Source organism: Megascapheus bottae, chromosome 17 (assembly GCF_031878675.1).
Source record: "Megascapheus bottae isolate mThoBot1 chromosome 17, mThoBot2.hap1, whole genome shotgun sequence".
In the NCBI taxonomy this organism is placed as follows: domain Eukaryota; kingdom Metazoa; phylum Chordata; class Mammalia; order Rodentia; family Geomyidae; genus Megascapheus; species Megascapheus bottae.
In genome coordinates, this window is record NC_143525.1 from 4,349,901 (window position 1) to 4,369,525 (window position 19,625).

The 19,625-nt window shown below is 45.6% G+C and overlaps 2 protein-coding genes across 8 annotated transcripts in view; one reads left to right on the forward strand and one right to left on the reverse strand.

Moving 5' to 3' along the window:
• Positions 1-887, reverse strand: part of Shmt1 (serine hydroxymethyltransferase 1) — a 23,307-nt gene extending 22,420 nt beyond the window's left edge. For both annotated transcript variants that reach the window (XM_090349431.1, XM_090349430.1), the window contains exon 1: positions 708-887. The gene's annotated coding sequence lies outside the window, so the exon portion shown is untranslated. The remainder of the gene's footprint in view (positions 1-707) is intronic.
• Positions 350-17,440, forward strand: Etdc (embryonic testis differentiation homolog C). Of its 6 annotated transcripts, none has more exons than XM_090349437.1 (2): positions 350-438; positions 17,070-17,440. In XM_090349437.1, exon 2 carries the CDS (start codon positions 17,112-17,114, stop codon positions 17,292-17,294), a length of 183 nt encoding a protein of 60 aa, XP_090205563.1. In that variant the 5' UTR covers positions 350-438; positions 17,070-17,111; the 3' UTR covers positions 17,295-17,440. The 6 variants fall into 6 exon arrangements, with proteins under 6 accessions (XP_090205563.1, XP_090205559.1, XP_090205558.1 ...); XM_090349433.1 differs by lacking the exon at positions 350-438 and adding an exon at positions 4,889-4,990; XM_090349432.1 differs by lacking the exon at positions 350-438 and adding an exon at positions 4,917-5,020.
• The last annotated feature ends 2,185 nt before the right edge of the window (positions 17,441-19,625 follow it).

Genomic DNA, 19,625 nt, shown 5'->3' on the forward strand with positions numbered 1-19,625 from the left:
ACAGTAAGGATCAGAATCTGAATTTGGTATCCTTGAAATCTTTCCAGAACACCGGGAATCACAATCACTCCCCTTGCCTGGCCAAAAGACCTTTAAAATCACATTCCACAGGAACCCCAAACTGGTGTTTTCCAGCCCAGCAACTGCCGGAGTGAAGAAAACACACATGTGCACTGGCCTCACAGCTGACCAGAGGATCACTTCACTCCCGAGAACCTCGAAACACAGGCCCTGGGCCAAGAAGCCAAGAACAGTGCGACACTTGTCTCCTGGATCTGAGCGTGCCAGACTGCGGGCCACAGGGACATCTGGGCACGTGCCAGGGCAGACCCCACGCACACAACGGCGAGGACCGCGGGCTTTCACAAGGGGCTTCCCCTGGGGTGAATATTTGCTAGCTCCCGACCAGCAGCGTAGTGGCGCGGCCCACAGATTAAGGTGAGGGGCTGGTTCTTAATCCCAAAATGTACAAAGCAAAAACAGGGTTCTGCAAAGAGGGGATACACCACCAACCCCCCCCCCCCCGCCAGAGGCGACCGGCCACCGCCTCCGCGAAACCCACGTGCGCAGGACCGGGGCGCTGAGGCCCCGGCGCTCACCAACCGCTTCCCGGAGGCGCGGGAGCGCGGCGGGAGAGCGAAGACCCTGCGGCGGCCGCGGGACCCGCAAGACCGGAGTCCTCACTCCGACGCAGCCTGCCCACTTACTGAAACGCGGCGACCGCTCCACGTGTCTGGCGAAGCCTTGGCTTTAAACTGTCGCCGATCTCACCCGGACACAGACCACGCCGACTGGTGGCTGCAAGCCCGCCACGTGACCACCCCTCCCCGCACCCGCCAAGAACACAAACTTGGCGCGTTGCTGCTCCCGGCTTACTGGACGCTACGGAGCTGCCCGCCTGTCGGACTGGACCCGCCTCCACAGAGGACCAATCAGAGAGCCTATCCAGACAGAGCCCGCCCTCAAGCGCCCAGGCGTCATTGGTTGTGGGAAAGAGGTGGGCGGAGCTAGCCCAGCCTGGGCTGGGCGGGGCCAGGTAGTACCGCGGCTCACCCCGAGCCTAGCAGAGCCGGGGTCTGTGGGACCGTTGAGCTTCGAAGGCAGGAGGTGGGGGCGGGAGAGGGGATTCCTGGAAGACACAACCCAAGTTTCCGGGTTGTGGGGTGAATTTCATTATTTATCTGTGTAACTTTGCCATAGTTCTCCTTTCTGTTAACAGGTGGTCATTTAAATAGGACCATCGTGGGTTCTAACCCACACTAACAGGAATGCAATCCTAGACAGGTCAACCAACTTTGCCTTTTAACCTTTATTTCATCATTGATTTGGAAACAATTCCATCTGCTTTTCAGGGCTGTGACGAGGATTAAAGGGGATTAAAACACTGGGCACCGCCAGGCACGGTGGCTCACACCTGTAATCCTAGCTACTCAGGAGGCTGACATCTGACGATCAGGGTTCAAAGCCAGCCGGGCACTAAAAAGTCCAATGAACCCCTAGAAAACCGGAAGTGGGGCTGTGGCTCAAGAGGCAGGGCGGTAGCCTTGAGCTGAAGAGCTCAGGGACAGCCTCCAGGCCCAGAGTTCAAGTTCTATGACCGACCAAAAAAACACTGAGCACAGATAACAAGGATCTGGTAAATACTAGATTTGGTTAATAATAGCTGGATCCTGCTGGGGTGATATATGCCTGTAATCTCTGCACTCAGGAACCTGAAGCAGAAGGATCTCAAATTTCAGGCCAGCCTGCACTGCATGGACAGACCTTACCTCATAAGAAAAACGTGTGCGTGCATACACACACACACACACACACACACACACACACAAATATATATGAATAAAAACTTTTTAAAAGCTGTACTATACAGCAGTGATATTGGAAAAAATTGGCAACTAGAAATGGTGCCTGAGAAAAGCAGTCTGATGCTGGTGGCTCATGCCTGTAATTTTAGCTGATATCTGAGAATGGTGGTTTGAAGCCAACTCCCAGGGTAGGAAAGCCCATAAGACTCTGACCTTCAATTAGCCACCAAAAAACCGGAAGCGGAGTTGTGTCTCCAGTGGTAGTAGAGTGCTAACATTGAGTGAAAAAAGCTAGAGGACAGCATCCAGGGCCTGAGTTCAAGCCCCAGTACTGACATACAGACACACACACATACAAAAAGAAGTTTAGCTGATGGTTGTGAGTGTTCAAGGGCAGAGAACTAGGTTCTGGTGAAGAACCCATAAATATAACACTACAGTGGTAACATCAGATGGTACTACCCAACATGAAGCCACCATGGTTTCAAAGATTAAGCTTCTTACAGTGATTCACCATTCACTCCAAAATTAAGTGTCCCTTAAAAGCTACCGTGATCATTTGGAAGGGTAGCAACCCAAAGACTTAGGCACTTGGCCCTAGGCTCCACCTCTTAAAGGTCCTACCACCTTTTAACATAGTGATACGAGGGATAAAGCTTCTAACACATAAACACAAATGCCTGAACCATAGCAATGACCAAAGTGGCACCAGTCTAGCTTAATGTCAGCTTCCTCCGCCCCTTAAAGGTAGGAACAGGTAAGAGAGAAATGAATGTGCTCTGTAGCTTTGAGTGTAAGTCACTTGACCCATCTGAGCCTTGGTCCAGGTCACATTGGCCTCATGTCATTTTCTTGCTGTCTTCTCTTCTCTTGGACTTGGGACTCCCAGACTCCATCTGTGGTTCTTGTTATTGTCTTTCCCTGTCTCCCCCAACCAGCTTGTCCACTCTTCAGACTGACACACAAATGCTGGATGAGAGCCAGAGACAGATCTTGGGGTGGGGGAGTATGAGTAGAAGTTAGGGTGAACAGGCTGGGGGAAGGTAAGTGCGGGCAGGAAGATGCTCAATTTCTGACAAGCTGGAATATGAGCCAGGTATGAGCTGGGTATACAATAGAGTCCTGAAAACATGCTTTAGTAATAAATCTAAATGACCTGCCATTAAACACTATATTTTTCTTAGCAAAGCTATAAAATTAGCTCCAGACAGAAATAGCAAGGTTTTAGAAGGCTCAGCCCCATGACTAACCAGTAGGATCTAATGAATTTTATAGAGCATCTCACACTGCAAAAGCAAGTCACTCATACTTTTCAAGTTACCAAGGAAGGTGTATCAAGATGGATCAAATCCTATGTCAAACGTGTCAACCAATTTCAAAACCTTGAACTCAGAGTGTGTTCTCTGATCACATGGAATCAAACTAGAAATCAGCAATGGAAAGAGAATATGGAAGTTCTGAACACTGAAAGACAACACACTCTTATAAAACACATTTTAAAGAGAACATCTCAGAGCCAGGAAATGGACATAGTGCCAGGTGCTGGTGGTGCAGTCCTAGCTAATCAAGAGGCTGGGACCTAAGGACTGAAATTCAAAGCTAGCCCAGGCTAGACTTCCTAGTCAGTGAGACTCCTATCTCCAATTAACAAACCAGAAAACTGGCCCAGAAAGAATGTGTAGGCCCTGAGTTCAAACCCCAGGACCACCAATCACCACCAAAAGGAAAAAAAAAATCTTCAGGATGGGCTGGGAAAATAGCTTAGTGGTAGAATGCTTGCCTAGCATGCATGAAGCCCAGGGTTTATTTCCGCAGTACCACATAAACAGCTGGAAGTGGTACTGTGAGTGGTAGAGTGCTAGCCTTGAGCAAAAGAATTTTAGGGAGAATGTGAATTAATACACCTCCTATCTGGCAAATATCATGTAACCCTTCTATTAATTACAATAAAAATTATGAAAAAAAAGTATTTTAGGGAGAGTACCCAGGCCCTGAGTTCAAGCCCCAGGTCACACACACACACACACAGACACTCAAAAAATGGAAATAGTAAATTTTTTAAAATTAGGGAGGGGGAGGGGGAGAGGGTGCCCGGAGTTTGGCCTAGTGGTAGATTGCTTGCCTAGCATGCACAAAGACCCCAGGTTCAATTCCTCTCTACCACATACATAGAAAAAAGCAGGAAGTGGTGCTGAGGCTCAAGTGGTAGAGCTCTAGCCTTGAGAAAGTACAAGGACAGTGCTCAGGCCCTGAACTCAAACCCAGGACTGGCCAAATAAAATAAATAATGAGATCAGGGCATTAAAGGAAGCGAAATAAACATTTGTTAATTTTGCCAAGCAGAATGAAAATGGTATGAGCTATTTCCTCGAAAGAAGCATGATCTTAGGGGGCTTTTATAGGAAAGCCCAGGAACAGAAAGCCTTCCAGATATGGATTTGCAAGCTGATGACTGACCTCAGGTTGGATGATGGCTTTGGGCTGCTCATTTCTTCATATGCTGGCCAATCTCCAGAGATGAATTCCTTGCTGTCCAGAATGTTCTTTCATTTCATGGTCAATAAGATAAAGACAGGAGTTTGCCTGCAGCTGCAAAGACGTTCGTTCAGGCAGAAAAGGCAGGGTGTACACACACACACATACACACACAACACACACCTCTTTAAAATGTATAAAACTAGGGGCCGGGAGTTTGGCCTAGTGGTAGAGTGCTTGCTTAGCATGCACGAAGACCTGGGTTTGATTCCTTGGTACCACAAACATAGAAAAAAGCCAGAAATGGTGCTGTGGCTCAAGTGGCAGAGCTCTAGCCTTGAGAAATCCCAAGGCCTTGAGTTCCTTGAGAAATGCTCAGGACCTAAGTTCAAGCCCTGACACTGGCAAAAAAAAAAAAAAAAAGAAAAAAGAAAAGAAAAAGAGAAAAATGTATAAAACTAAAAGCATCCTGATTCGTTTTTAAACTTAAACTACAGCTATATAAACATTCAAGTGTCTAGTCCTGACAAAGTGATTATATCACTTCAAGAAATCACTTTTTCAAAAAAACATTGGAATGTTTCCAAGCTCCCTTTCTGATGTCACTCAGTACTGCCATGGTAACGAAGGCAGGTGATACTAGTACCCACGGGGCAGCCACGTGGTGGGCACTTGTAATCACAGCACCCAGGAAGTGGAAACAAGAGATTGTGAGTTTAACTACCAGACCGGGATACATTGTGAGTTGAAAGCCAGCTTGGGCCTGCTTCAAAATACATAAAAGTACCAAAAAAGTAAGAAAGAAAAGAAAGAAATCTGCAGAGCTGGGCGCGGTGGCTCATGCCTGTAATCCTAGCTATTCAGGAGGCTGAGATTTGAGGATTGACGTTCAAAGCCAGCCTGGGCACTACAGTCTGCGAGACTCTTATCTCCAATTAATCACCAGAAAACCAGAAGGGTGCTGTGGCTCAAGGGATAGGGCACTAGCCTTGACTCAGAGTTCAAGTCCCATGACATGACCAAAAAAAAACCCCAAAATCTACCGACAAATATCTTTAACAAAGAATGTATATAGGATGTATCACAGACTAAGACATTGTGCTGGAGTGATTTTTCAGTTGTATAGCACCTGCCTGGCCCAGGACTTAAACCTCTAAACATCAGTTCCCCCTCCCCCCCCCAAAAAAAAGCCAGGTTATAACTCTGTGGCCAGACATTTCCTTAGCATGTGTGAGACCAAGAGTTCAATCCCCAGTCCCATCACCAAAATAATTTTGAAAAATGCCAGTATACAAACAGTATATACCACGAAATAGCTTTGGGCACCTGTAACTTTAAGCTGAAGTCACAGGTGGGAGAATCATTGTCCAAAGCTAGAACCTTGAGATCCAACCCTCCAAATAATAAATGGAGTCATGAGGGCTGAGTGGAGGTACCGCTCAAGTGGTAGAGTACTTGCTTAGAAAGCTCAAAGTCCTGAGTTCCAGTCTAAGTATTTCTTTTAAAAAGTGAGTGGCACGTGGTGTTTAGGGGCTTAGCTCAAGTAGTAGAGTGTGAGGCCTTGGGTAGAATCTCCAGTGTGGCAAAAACTAACAACCACCCCCTAGAAATTTTAAAAAAAGGGAAAGAAAATGCTCATGAAGTCTAGGTAGACAATATTTATCTACACTATTCTATATTTGACCGAATGAATATCATTCTAAAAGCAAAGATGTTGAAACAGCTTCTACAATACTGGATATGGTGGTGTATACTGGTCTTTCATCCTAGCACTGGGGAGTCAGAGGCAGGAGGATCATAAATGCTAGGCCAGCCTGGGCTACATGGCATGACCCTGACACACACACACACACACACACACACACACACTCTCTCCACCCTGGGCAACTCATACCTGTTATAATCCTAACTACTTAGGAGACTGAGATCTGAGGATCAAGGTCCAAAGCCAGCCTGGACAGGAAAGTCTGTGACTATCATCTCCAATTAAGCACCAGAAAACCAGAACTAGTGCAATGGATCAAAAAGGTCCCTGAGCAAAAGAGCACAGGGACAGTGTCTAGGCTGTGAGCTCAAGGTCTCATAGCTAACAAAAAACACACACATACACACACCCATCCAGTTTTCACAATTACATTGCAGTATTTAAAGGGAAACATAGAATAAAGGAAGAGATTGATAAAATCAAAAGCAGTCTCTTTAGGAAATATGAACAAAAATTGGCTGGCCATGGTGACTCAGGTCTATAATGCCAGCTATTTTAGAGGGTGAGATTAGATCACCTGTTGATGTCAGTCTAGACAAAAGAAAGTTCAGTGAGATCCCTGTCTAGACATCAATAAAATCTGGGTGTGATTGTACACAGCTAGTTGTCCCATCAACTACAAGGAGTAGCATAAACAGCAGTCCAAGCCAGTCAGGTAAAAAGCAAGATAAAGTATCTCAAAAACAATCAGAGCAGGGACCAGGAGCATAACTTAGTGGTAGAGTGCTTGCTTAGTATGCAGGAAGCTCTGTTTCAATTCCTCAGTATCACACACACAGAAAAAGCTGGAAGTGGTTCTGTGGCTCAAGTGGCAGAGCACTAGCTTTGAGAAAAGCTCAAGAATAGCATTTAAGCCTTGAGTTCAAGCCCCAGGACTGGCACAAAACAAGCAATACACCAATCAGAACAGTCAGGCGCTAATGATTCATGCCTAAATCCTAGCTACTCAGGAGGCTAAGATCTGAGGGTCATGATTCTGAGCCAGCTTGGGCAGAAAAATCCATTGAGACTCATCTTAGAGCTGTGACTCCAAGTTGTAGAGGGCTAGCCTTGAGCAAAAGAGCTCAGATGGTGCCTAGGCCCTGTATGCAAGTCCTATCAACAACAACAACAAAAATCAAAGCAGGAATAGAGGAGTGGCTCATGTGGTAGAGGACCTTGAGGCCATGAGTTCAAACCTCAGTGCCACGAAAAAACCCCATCTCATCCTTACAGCATAGTTGTACATATAGGGGGTTGTTTTACTTACGCTTGAATCAACTTTCTCACACTACAATAGGTGACAGCAAGATGCATATAGGATCCACCCAACAGACTCTGGTGGGTTATTTTCTTTTCTTATGCCTGTTCTAGCTTATCATTCTATCAGAACTGTTCCTGGTGAAGCTTAGAAAACTACCTAGCAAGTTCTTGGCTTCAAATGTGAACCCCAAAAGTTCATGTGTTGATAAGTTACTCCTCAAATTCGTATGTGATTAGTATTTGGAGGTGGTTCCATTGGGAGGTAATTGGGGATAAATGAGGTCTTGAGGTTAGGGCCCCCAAGGTGCCATTAATGGCTTTATGAAAGGAGTCACTGTAGGATGCCTTCTACCATGTTATGCGCCAGACTTGTCATATTCCAGAAACAGGAGCCAAATAAACTTTCTTTTTTTTTTTTTTTGCCAGTCCTGGGCTTGAGCTCAGGGCCTGAGCGCTGTCCTTGGGTTTTCTCAAGGCTAGAGCTCTACCACTTGAGCCTCAGCACCACTTCCGGCTTTTTTCTATGTATGTGGTACCGAGGAATCGAACCTGGGTCTTTATGCATGCTAGGCAAGCACTTTAACCACTAGGCCAAACTCCCGGCCCCAAATAAACTTTCTACTCTTTATTATTTCTTGGTTTCAGGGGTTTTGTTATAGCCACAGGAGATGTCCCCCCACCCTGCTCCCCCCCCCCTTGTAGGGTAGGTGTCCTTAAAGAGCTTTCTTTGGGCTGAAAATTGGATAGATGGAGCTCAGGGGTATGGAGCTTGTCTAGCTTGTGTGAGCCCCTGGTTGTGATCTCCAGCACACCAATTAAGCAGATTTGCTCAACACATGTTCCTCCCTGCTTTGAGCTTCTCATCACAGAGAAATGGAATCCCATTCCCGAGCTGACAACAAGGATTTCAGGAAGAACTCATGCAAAGTGTAGGACAAACTAGTGAAGCCACAATTTTAAATTCTTCCTAGTACAAAGGAGGATGAGAGCTAATTAATGTTCATTTCATGACTGTGTGTGTGTGTTGGTACTGGGGCTTGAACTCAGGACTTTGTCCTCTGGCTTGGATTTTTTTTTCCTCTCTCTCTCAAAGCTGATGCTCTACCACTTGAGTAACTTTTTTGGGAGGGGGTCAGATCATGGAGCTTGAACTCTGGGCCTGAGCCCTGTCCCTAAGCTCTTCAGCTCAAGGCTACCGCCCTACCCCTTGAGCCACAGCCCCACTTCCGGTTTTCAAGTGGTTAATTGGAGATAAGAGTCTCAAGTTCTTTAGTATCGGGGCTGGCTTTGATCCGTGATCCTCAGATCTCAGCCTCCTGGGTTGCTAGGATTATGAGCCACTGCACCCGGCTTTGAGCAACATTTTTTACATCTGGTTCTTGCTAGTTAATTGGGGATTACAGTCTCACAGACTTCCCTGCCCAGGCTGTTTTTGGACCCAGAACCTCAAATCTCAGCCTCCCATTTCATTTCATGATTCTTCTCCCAAAGTGCACTGACCTAGGCTCAAAGGCTTATGCAGTGGTAGCCCTCAGTTGCTGCTTTATCCTCTTGGCCATAAAAGGAGTAGTGAGGGCATGTGGGGCTGTGAGGTAAGAAATGAGCTGGAATAGGTAGCAAAACAATATGTTCTAAATCAGGGACCATCTGGTGACAGCACCAATCACAAGCCTATGAGTTATAAGCTTCTGGATCCTTTATTCTTTTTTATTTTGTTGGTCATGGGGTTTGAATTCAGGGCCTGGACACTGTCCCTGAGAGTTTTTGCTCATGGCTAGTGCAATACAACTTGGAGCCCACAGAACCACTTCTGGTTCTTAGATGGTTAACTGGAGATAAGAGTTTCACAGACTTGGGCTGGGAGTTTAGCCTAGTAGTAGAGTGCTTGCCTAGCATGCACAAAGACCCAAGTTTGATTCCTCGGTACCACATACATAGAAAAAGCTGGACTCAGTGGTAGAGCTCTAGCCTTGAGAAAGCCAAAGGACAATGCTTAGGCCCTGAGTTCAAGCCCCAGGACTGGCAAAAAAAAAATCACAGGCTTTCTGGCCCAGGCTGTCTGTGAACCACAATCCTCAGATCTCAGCCTCTCGAGCAGCTTGAATTACAGGTATGAGCCACTACCGCCCAGCTATTCTTTTAAATCAGCTTATATCAGTTATACAAGAGGAGTTGTTACATCACCAGTATTTATACTGTATTCATAATCTCACCCCCTTTATTAATACATCCTTCCTCTCTACCCCCACTCTACTTTACTTTCTGTCTTTTCTTTTTGGATATTGGATATTGCTAGGCAAGCAGTTTGCCACTGAGTTACATCCCAGCCCCACTCTTAAGTCTTACCTAGGAGATTTCTGCTCAGGATTGCTTTAGGGGCAAATTCTAGCTTATCCTTGAGGTTCACTACGTGGGTGTGCTCTTTGCCTAGAGCTGAGTGCTCTGAGGTGCTCATTTTCTTCTCCACAAGCTGGAGACTTCTTTCCCTGACGAAATAACTCAGTGGGGATACCTATAACCCAGAACAGGAAGACCACAGGAAATGTGACTATAGACCCACCTTCAAGTCTCAGCAATGGCATGTCATGATAGGAAGACTATAGGTCTGCAAGCGAAAACTCTACCTATCCTTCATATCCCAGCTGAGTAATTCAAGTCTTGCTCAGGTTAAAACTTACTCCATCCATACCCATCTATCAATATGCAAATCTACTACATAAGACTCAGTCTCTTCTCCTTGACCTGGTGATGATTCTGTATCATTCACACTTCACAGAAGGCCAATCCCCTGTCTTTCAACCTATCTGGGAAGAGTTGGCAATCACTTCTTAGTCTCTAGTCCACTATGGATTGTGGTTATATGTATGCTTGTTTTCATTGTAGAGCTAAATGTAGCATTTGTTCGCTATTTTATTTGAGATATTTACTATGTATTTGAGGCTGGCTTGGAATTCTCTATGTAGTTCAGACCAGCCTCAAACTCTGGATCCTTCTGCCTAGACCTCTAAAATACATGAGATTACAGATATGTGTCATATTTACTTAATTAATCGACTTAATATATATATAGTGCCAGTCCTGGGGCTTGACTTCAGGACCTGAGCACTGCCCCTAAGCTTTATTTTTCCTAGCACTCTACCACTCTACCACAACTCCACTTTTGGCTTTTTGGTAGGTAATTGGTGATAAGAGATTCAACAGATTTTTCTGCCTGCACTGGACTCAAACTGGCTTTTCAGACAGCAGCCTCCTGAGTAACAAGAATTACAGGCTTGAACCATTGGCACACCACTATATATATATATATTTTTTTTTTGACAATACTGGAGATTGAGACCAGGGCCTTGCATTTGCTAAGCAAGTACTCTATCCCTGGAGAATACACCAATGCCTGTAGTTATGCTGGATGATTTCTGGCTTCAGTTTCATTTATTCAATACGAGGGGAAGTAGGAACCACCTCTTTGTACTGTCCTGACACAGAGTGAGCCAATATAAGCATTTCTCTATGTCTGATACATTCCAAGAATTCCTGTGCTATTATTATTTGTTTACCCATTTATTATTTATTACCCATTTCCTTCTCAGGTCACATCAAATACTACCTCTTTGGGAAATTTCCTTCAGCATCACCAACCTGTATATCATATGCATTTTCAAATTCATTGTCTACTTTCTTTCCTAGCTCATAGTTGCCATATTATAACATACTATTTTACATTATCATTTTCATCTAAGGTAATGCCTTTCTGCTTACTAGCAAATTCACTATTGTCTTAATTTTCATATATTCCTAATTTCTTGGTGGTCATGGGACTTGAACTCTGGGCCTGGATGTTGTCCCTGAGCTCTTCAGTTCAAGGCTACCGCCCTACCCCTGGAGCCATAGCGCCACTTCTGTTTTTTTGGTGGTTAACTGGAGATAGACAACGTTAGTTGAACCTCAATCCTCAGATCACAGCCTCCTGAGTAGCTAGGATTATAGGCGTGAGCCACTGATAGAGGGGGCTGTAAGAGGGTAACAAAGACTCCACTGCATTCTGTGCTCTCTTCCTGTACACATTTTCACAGACCACGAATTGTGTATACACACGTGCACAGCAATTATACCAAGATGCCTCTGAGTGCCAAGAGTCCAGTGTGAGGGCCTAGTGGTAGAGTGTTCACCTAGCATGCATGAAGCCCTGGGTTCTATTCCTCAGTACCACATACACAGAAAAAGCCAGAAGTGGTGCTGTGGCTCAAGTGGCAGAGCACTAGCCTTGAGAAAGCCCAAGGACAGTGCTCAGACCCTGAGTTCAAGCCCCAGGACTGGCAAAAGAAAAAAGTCCAGAGTCAGAAATAAAGACAAGGAGTGAATGTGGGGGGGTGGGGCTCTTCTCTCCTATAACCATTCATCCCCCAGGGCCTTGTGAAATTGCAGAAACTTCTGCAGGTCAGAATCAGAGGTGTCCTAATCTGGATGGCATTTTCTTTGTTTTTTGTTTTTTGTTTTTTTTTTCCTGTGGTGGTGGACACAATTGGGCCTGTATTGCAGAGGCCAGCACCAGGCCCTCATGCAGCTGTGACATGGTCTCCTCTCTCCCAGCCACTCTCACTTCTGATGTACATCCCCACTGTCTCTGCAACCTTCAAGAAATATGAGCTAATTAACCTTTCTTGCAGATATTCCGTAATAATAATTTTCAGTCAACATGGCAGCTGCTCTGAACACAACATCCTCTCCAGACCTCAAATCCACATTTCAAATCGCCCACTTCTTCCCATCCTCCCTCCCTTCCTTCCTCCCTCCCTCCCTCCCTCCCTCCCTTCCTTCCTTCCTTCCTTCCTTCCTTCCTTCCTTCCTTCCTTCCTTCCTTCTTTCTTCCTTTCCTCCTCCTCCTCCTCCTCCTCCTCTTCCTCCTCCTCTTCCTCTTCCTCCTTCCTCTTTTTTTTGCCAGTCCTGGGGCTTGAACTCAGGGCCTGAGCACTGTCCTTGGGCTTTCTCAAGGCTAGAGCTCTACCACTTGAGCCACAGCACCACTTCCAGCTTTTCTATGTATGTGGGACCTAGGAATCAAACTTGTGTCTTCGTGTATGCTAGGTAAGCACTCTACTACAAGGCCAAACTCCAGGCCCCACCACTTTTTTCCTTTGGGTGCCAGCACCGGGGTTTGAACTCAGGGCCTCACTCTCTCACTTAGCTTTTACAATTGAGGCTGGAACTCTGCCACTTGAACTACACCTCTACTTCTAGCTTTTTGGTGGTTAATTGGAGAAACGAGTCTCACTGATTTGATTGTCTAAGCTGTCTTTGAACCAAAACCCTCAGATCTCAGCTTCCTGAATAGTTAGGATTACTGTCACAAACTACCAATGCCAGCCAAATCCTCATTTTCTAAAATGTTCCTACTCTCATCCTCTTCTCAAGGGTCAGTGGACAGAACTCACCGGCCTGTGGCCATGGGGTGATTTCCCCACTGGGTCAGGAGTACAAAGGCCATATGAGCAAATCCATACCAAATGTAGGTTCCAAGGGGGGAAGGGTTTGTTCATTCCACCATCTTCCTAGATCTTCAGCCCCCACAGGGAAGACAGTGTCACATCGTGTTTAGCAAAGGCCACTCTACCCTGCTGTGGCTTCTGTCATCGCCCACAGCCACTGTTTCAGGTAAATCCTGTGTGTCTCAGTTGTCTATCAAGCAAAGCACTTGGCACACTTGTGGAGGCCTGGCTGGGGTTCAGTGTTGACCTGCCGTGCTTCTGTGGCTAGGGGAGTACACACCGGTGACTGCAGAGACTCTTCTATTGGCTCATTGCCACAGATGGCTGCAGGAGGACCCTGTGACACAATATTGCTAAAATGCAGACTCTCCTGTAGGAGGAACACCAGATGACCCCAGAAACCCCTCTGTACATAAACTTCCCCTTCCCGGAGTCTGCTTTGGAGCAAATAACAGACTTAAAATGCTGTGTAATTCTCACATACACATGACTCTATTTTCTTCAAGGTCTCTTAATTTGTTCCTGCTTCAATTCCTAATCCCATTCAGTGAATTTTGGTATCCAATGTGATTATCTCTTGGATAGTCCTTCCCTTTTTGTATGTTTGTTTGTTTTGCTTGTTCTGGGACTTGAACTCAGGGCCGGGGAACTGTCCCTGAGTTTCTTTTGCTCAAGTCAAGGCTAGTACTCTACTACTTGAGCCACAGGACAACATATGTTTATGAGTTACTAAACTCAGGGCTCCACACATGCTAGGCAAGCACTCTACCACTAAGTCATATTCCTAGCCATTCTTATCTTTTCATCTTAAAAAAAAATGCAGCCGGGAGTTTGGCCTAGAGTGCTTGCCGAACATGCATGAAGACCCGGGTTTGATTCCCCGGTACTATACACATAGAATAAAACAGCTGGAAGTGGTGCTGCGGCTCAAGTGGTAGAGCTCTAGCCTTGAGAAAGCCCAAGAACAGTGCTCAGGCACTGAGTTCAAGTCCCAGGACTGGAAAAAAAATCGGAGCAGGAGTGTAGGCTAGTGGTAAAGTGCTTGCCTAGCATGCATGAAACCCTGGATTTGATTCCTTGGTACCACATACTCAGAAAAAGCTGGAAGTGGTGCTGTGGCTCAAGTGAAAGAGCACTTGCTTTGAGCAAAAAGTAGCCAAGGACAGTACCCAGGCTCTGAGTTCATGCCCCAGGACTGACCAAAAAAAATTTTTTTTTTTGGCCAGTCCTGGGCTTGAGCTCAGGGCCTGAGCACTGTCCTTGGACTTTCTCAAGGCTAGAGCTCTACACTTGAGCCTCAGCACCACTTCCGGCTTTTTTCTATGTATGTGGTACCGAGGAATCGAACCCGGGTCTTCATGCATGCTAGGCAAGCACTTTAACCACTAGGCCAAACTCCCGGTCCCCCCCAAAAATTTTTTGTACTGGTTCTTGAACGCAGAGCTTTGTATGCTTTTGCTTAACATTTCCACTAAGGCTAATGCTCTATCACTTAAGCCACGTCTCCCCTTCTGTTTTTTGTGGGGGGTTTTTTTTGCTGATTAATTGGAGGGGGAGGAGAGTTCCACAAACTTTATACTCAGGCTGGCATCACTCAAATTTGGATTTGAGGCTGGATCCTCAAATCTCACCTGCCTGAGTAGCTAGGATTACAGGTATGAGCCAATGCCAAGCTACTAGAGCTTTTCTATAAAAATCCTTCTCCCATCCCCATCCACTAGGACTGCACTTCTTTCTGGGACAATAGCTCACACAGTCCTCATATTGCCTGGCAAAAGGTTAAGAAACCTTTGATTTCCATTCTCACAAACAACTTACTGACAGTGCTGGTCTCTCTGTAAGAAACAGCCATGTGACTCACTGTTTTGCGTAGACAATAGACTTGGACTGGCTGAGAGGTACTGTAGCTTGAAAATACAACTATTAGCAGCCAACATTATTGTACAAGTAATAACCATGACCAGAGCTGGACCCAGAGATTGAGAAATAGTAGTTATTCTAATAATTCGAAGGAAGTTCCAGTTTGCAGCTGGAAGCCACATTGCAAAGTGTTTCCCAGTGGCTGTTGAATTTCCCAGAGATTCACAGAGAAGGTTCAATGCGGGAGACAGTGACAAGCCAAGGGGGAGCTCTGAGCCAAGCTAACTGAATATCTCATCTACCGTACTAGCGACATGGACAGGTGGCCCAACTAGACCAACTGTTCCCACTCATAGGACTTTCCGCTTAACTTTCACTCAGGACCGAACCAGGAGTATAGGGGGGCCAGAAAGAAGGGGAGAGCTGGTCTTTGGATCCTACCAAGGTTCTAAGAGCCATTGTGCATCATCACCACACCAGAGAGAGTGAACCAATCACCGTCTAGGACGCAGAGAAGCATAGTTAGACCTGGTGACAGGCAACATTGCCTCAGTGTCACTCCTTGCGTCTTCAACAGCTTTCTTCCAGAGAAACCACAGTGGTTTGAGAGGTTATACAGCCTGACCTAACTAGAAAATATGACATCTTTTTATGTCTTCACCAAACTTATCTGCCGGATGAGTCTCAACCCTGCTGGGTACTGGGGGTGGGAGAGGAGAGTTGTGCAGTCCAAGGGCTAGAGAGACGATGTTCTGTAGACAAGTGGGGAGAAGCCCAGGCTAAAGACACAGCAGTTCTCATTTCCTGGTCCAGCTCTGTGTCACCCTGGGCAAGTCTCTTCTTCTTTCTTGGAACCCAAATATTGAGAATACCACGGACAGATGCCTCTAGTCCCACTTAAAACCCTGCTCAAAGCTTTTGCTGGGAGTGGGGGTGGGGTGGGGGTTGGGGGAGAATCGTGAGCAGGTACCTGTGGCAGTGGGTGGCAGACTATGACAGGTTTGTGTGGAGGTGTGCATAAAGGTGGTGTGAGCTGGTCTGAACTGTTCTATTCCTTTATGGTGTCCATTTCTGGCCACTCAGGACACAGCTGCCCTGGACATTGTTTCTTGCCCTTCTCTTCTTCTGTACTATCCTGGAACTTGAATTTTTTTTTTTTTGCCAGTCCTGGGCTTGAACTCGGCGTCTGGGCACTGTCCTTGGATTTTTCTCAAGGCTAGCGCTCTACCACTTGAGCCATAGCACTAATTTGGGCTTTTTTTTTCCTGTGTTTGTGATGCCAAGGAATTGAACCCGAGGCTTCATGCATGCTAAGCAAGCACTCTACCATTAGGCCACGCTCTCCTCTGCCCCTGGAACTTGATTTTTTGTCTCTCAGTATTTATTAAGCCAATTAGCCACATAGAATCCCTGACACGTAACCCTTTCCTGAGATCCATGTAGTGCTTTCATTTTAACACTGCTTTTCTTTTTCCAATATGGGAATTGAAATCAGGGCCTTACATTCTGCCAGTGGAGCCACACTTCTAGCTAGCCATTTTTGCATTGGTTATTCCTTCTCTTTCTCTTCTCCCCTCTCTCCTTCCCTTCTTCCTTCCTTCCTTCCTTCCTTCCTTCCTTCCTTCCTTCCTTCCTTCCATGTCAGCACCAGGGCTTGAACTCAGGGTCGTAATTTTCCTGCTTACCATTCAAATGTCTGTATCGCTCTAGACACACTTCCAGTCCAGCATTTTTTTCTGGCTAACTGGAGATGAAGTTTCATGTCCCAGAGATTTTTCTTCTTAAGTAACTTTGAACTGCTTTCCTCCAGGGTGAGCCTCCTGAACAGCTAGGATTACAGGTGTAAATCACAGGTCCCTGGATGCATGCAATAGATGTTTTTAATATAAGTTCTTGGCTCTACATCCAGGCTGCCTACCAATTGCTAAGCATTACTGGATTGCTGAACAGGAAGGCTTCATTTAGCAAATACAACAGGAAGGGATCATGGATTCCAGACATAGACCTGTGTATGGCACAGGATGAAAGACTGGGTGGGCACTGCTTATCAGACTTTTCTTTCTTTTTTTTTTGTCTTTGTCAGTCCTGGGGCTTGAACTCAGGGCCTGGGTGCTGTCCCTGAGCTTCTTTTTGCTCAAGGCTTGCATTCTACCACTTGAGCCACAACAACACTTCTGGTTTTTCTATGTCGGTGGTACTGATGAATCGAACCCAGGGCTCATGCATGCTAGGCAAGCACTTTCCCACTAAGCCACATTCCCTAGCCCAAGACTTTTCTTATGACAACTACTAGTGTAGGGGTGTAGTGTACCTCTGTGTGTTTATAGGTGTGTGCACGTGTGTGTGTGTGTGTGTGTGTACACGTGCGTGTGGCAAGGCGTTGACAGTGAAGAGGCCTCCGGGTCCACCTGATTATGTGGCTTTCCTCATCTTTTACAGGCATTTGCACTTGTGCTGAGGCCGAAGTAGCATCCACCAGACATGGATAAAGAACTATCTGTGGCCAGCTACAGCTCATCTGATGTGAACATGGAGGACCAGTCGCAGAAAGACTTCAAACCCCGAGGGGCTTCTAATAACATACTGACTTATTTAATCAGCAGACAGCTGGGGAAGCCCAGAAACGATGTGGATCTGTCCAAATGGGTGTGGATGCTGCCATGAGTGGTCCTGGTACCAAGCAGCCCTTGTCCCCCCAAAAGTCACGCGATTTACTTATGTCTAACCTGAAACTAGAAAAAAAAAAGAACCAAAACAGCAAACTTTCCCCACATTTAAACCACTAAATGAATTACATTTTAATTACTTTTGTTGGGATGTAGTTGGTTTTCTTTTTGGGGATTGTGTGCACTGGGTTTGCTTGCTCATAGTTGGTGCTCTATCATTTGAACCAAAATGCTTCCAAACGCAAAACTGTTTCTCTTCCCAGGCTGGTTTTGAACTATGATCCTCTGATCTCAACCTCTTGAGTAGCCAGGATTGTAGGCATGAGTCACTGGTGCCTGACATAGTACGTGACATGGCCTTCTTGGGTAATACTGGACCAGGGGTTCTGTCCATTCTGATGTTCCTCTTAGGAGAACCCAGACTCAGCCATGATGTTAGAATCATGTTGCATGCCATATCTCTTCCACCAATAATGTGAAAAACGAATGATTATATGTCGTTAATATGTGAATATGCCTTCATTTTTTAAAACAGTCCTCTTTTAAAAACAATTTTTTTTGCCAGTCCTGGGGCTTGAACGCAGGGCCTGAGCACTGTCCTTGGGCTTTCTCAAGGATAGCGCTCTACCACTTGAGCCACAGCACCATTTCTAGCTTTTTTCTATGTATGTGGCACTGAGGAATTGAACCCAGGTCTTCTTCCATGCTAGGCAAGCACTCTACCACTAGGCCAAACTCCCGGCTCCTGCCTTCACTTCTTGGGCAGACAAAAAACACATCCCTAGGGGTGAGTCACCAGCACCCAGCTCAATCCCCTCTAAACTCCAATTGTCAGAAACTCTAATTGTCTAATTGTGAAGAAGCATTGTTGAAAAGCAAAGCAGAGCTGAATGGGATGTCTGGGATGCTGTTAATATCTCCCAGAGCTTTTAGAATGAAGAGCTCTGGTCATTATCCCCAAAGTGTTGCCAGAGGATCACTAGTGTGGTTAAACAAATGTGATCAGGCCACACGGGACTGAAGAGAATTCCTTTGACCAGCTTTGTAAGCAAGAAGGCCTGGACACCAATGGCTCACATCTGTAAGCCTAACTACTCAGGAGGCTGAGCTTGAGGATAGTTGAAACCAGCCCAAGCAATGAAGTCCATGAGACTCTGATTTCCAATGAACCAGCAAAAAGCCAAAAGTAAAGCTGTGGTTCAAGTGGTAGAAGCATCAGACGAGAGCAAAAAAGAACCAAGGGAGAATGAGAGGCCTTGAGTTGAAGCCCCAGTACCTGAATGAACACACACACACACACACACACACACACACACACACACACACAAACAAATCAGACCTTTGTCCCATTCTCTGGTTTGTTTGCTTGTATAATTCAATCTATTAGCTTTTGCTCTTTTCCTATCAGAAGGTTTAATCACATTTAATACAGGTAAATAGAACTAATTGGATGGAGCATAGATCATAATATTGCTGATTTTTGTGATTTATGAAAACTTAACTGATATTTCTATTTTTTTTTCCAGTCCTGGGGCTTGAATTCAGGGCCTGGGCACTCTCCTTTGACATGTTTCGCTCAAGGCTAGCACTCTGCCACTAGAGCTAGTGCCACTTCCGGCTTTTTCTGTGTATGTGGTTCCAAGTAACCCACATACACATGCATGCTAGACAAGCACACTACCACTAGGCTATACTCCCAGCCCTGGCATATTTCCAAATGATAATTGTTCTGGGGAATGAACAGATTGGCTCTGACATAGAGAATCAATGAATTTGTTTTAGGCTAGCAGCTCAGGACCTATATTTCTCTAATGCAGATTCCTGAACAGTTTCCTTATTTATCAGGAAGAATTACCCTTCATACTTAAATCCCTTAGAATAAAGGAGTAAAATGTCTCAGAGGAGAATTGGTTAGCAGAAGAGCAGTCTGGGAAAGTAGGATGCAGACATTCTCATTTGGTATCCTCAGACCCAAAATTTAGGTGTTTTTTTTTTTTTTTTTTTGTCAGTTGTGGGGCTTGAAACTTGGGACCTGGATGCTGTCCCTAACTCTTTTACTCTAGGCTACTACTGCTTTACTACTTTGAGGAGGTACAGCACCACTTCTGGTTATCTGGTGGTTAATTGGAGATAAAAGTCTCTCAGATTTTCCTGCCTGGGCTGGTTTTGAACTATGATCCTCAGATCTCATGCTCCTGAGTAGCAGGATACCAGGCATGAGCCACCAGCACCCAGCTATAAATTGTTTTTCTAAAATTAAAAAAAAAATGTATATGTGTGCTAGTAGTGGGACTTGAAATCAGGGCCTGGGCTTTGTTTCCCTCCACTC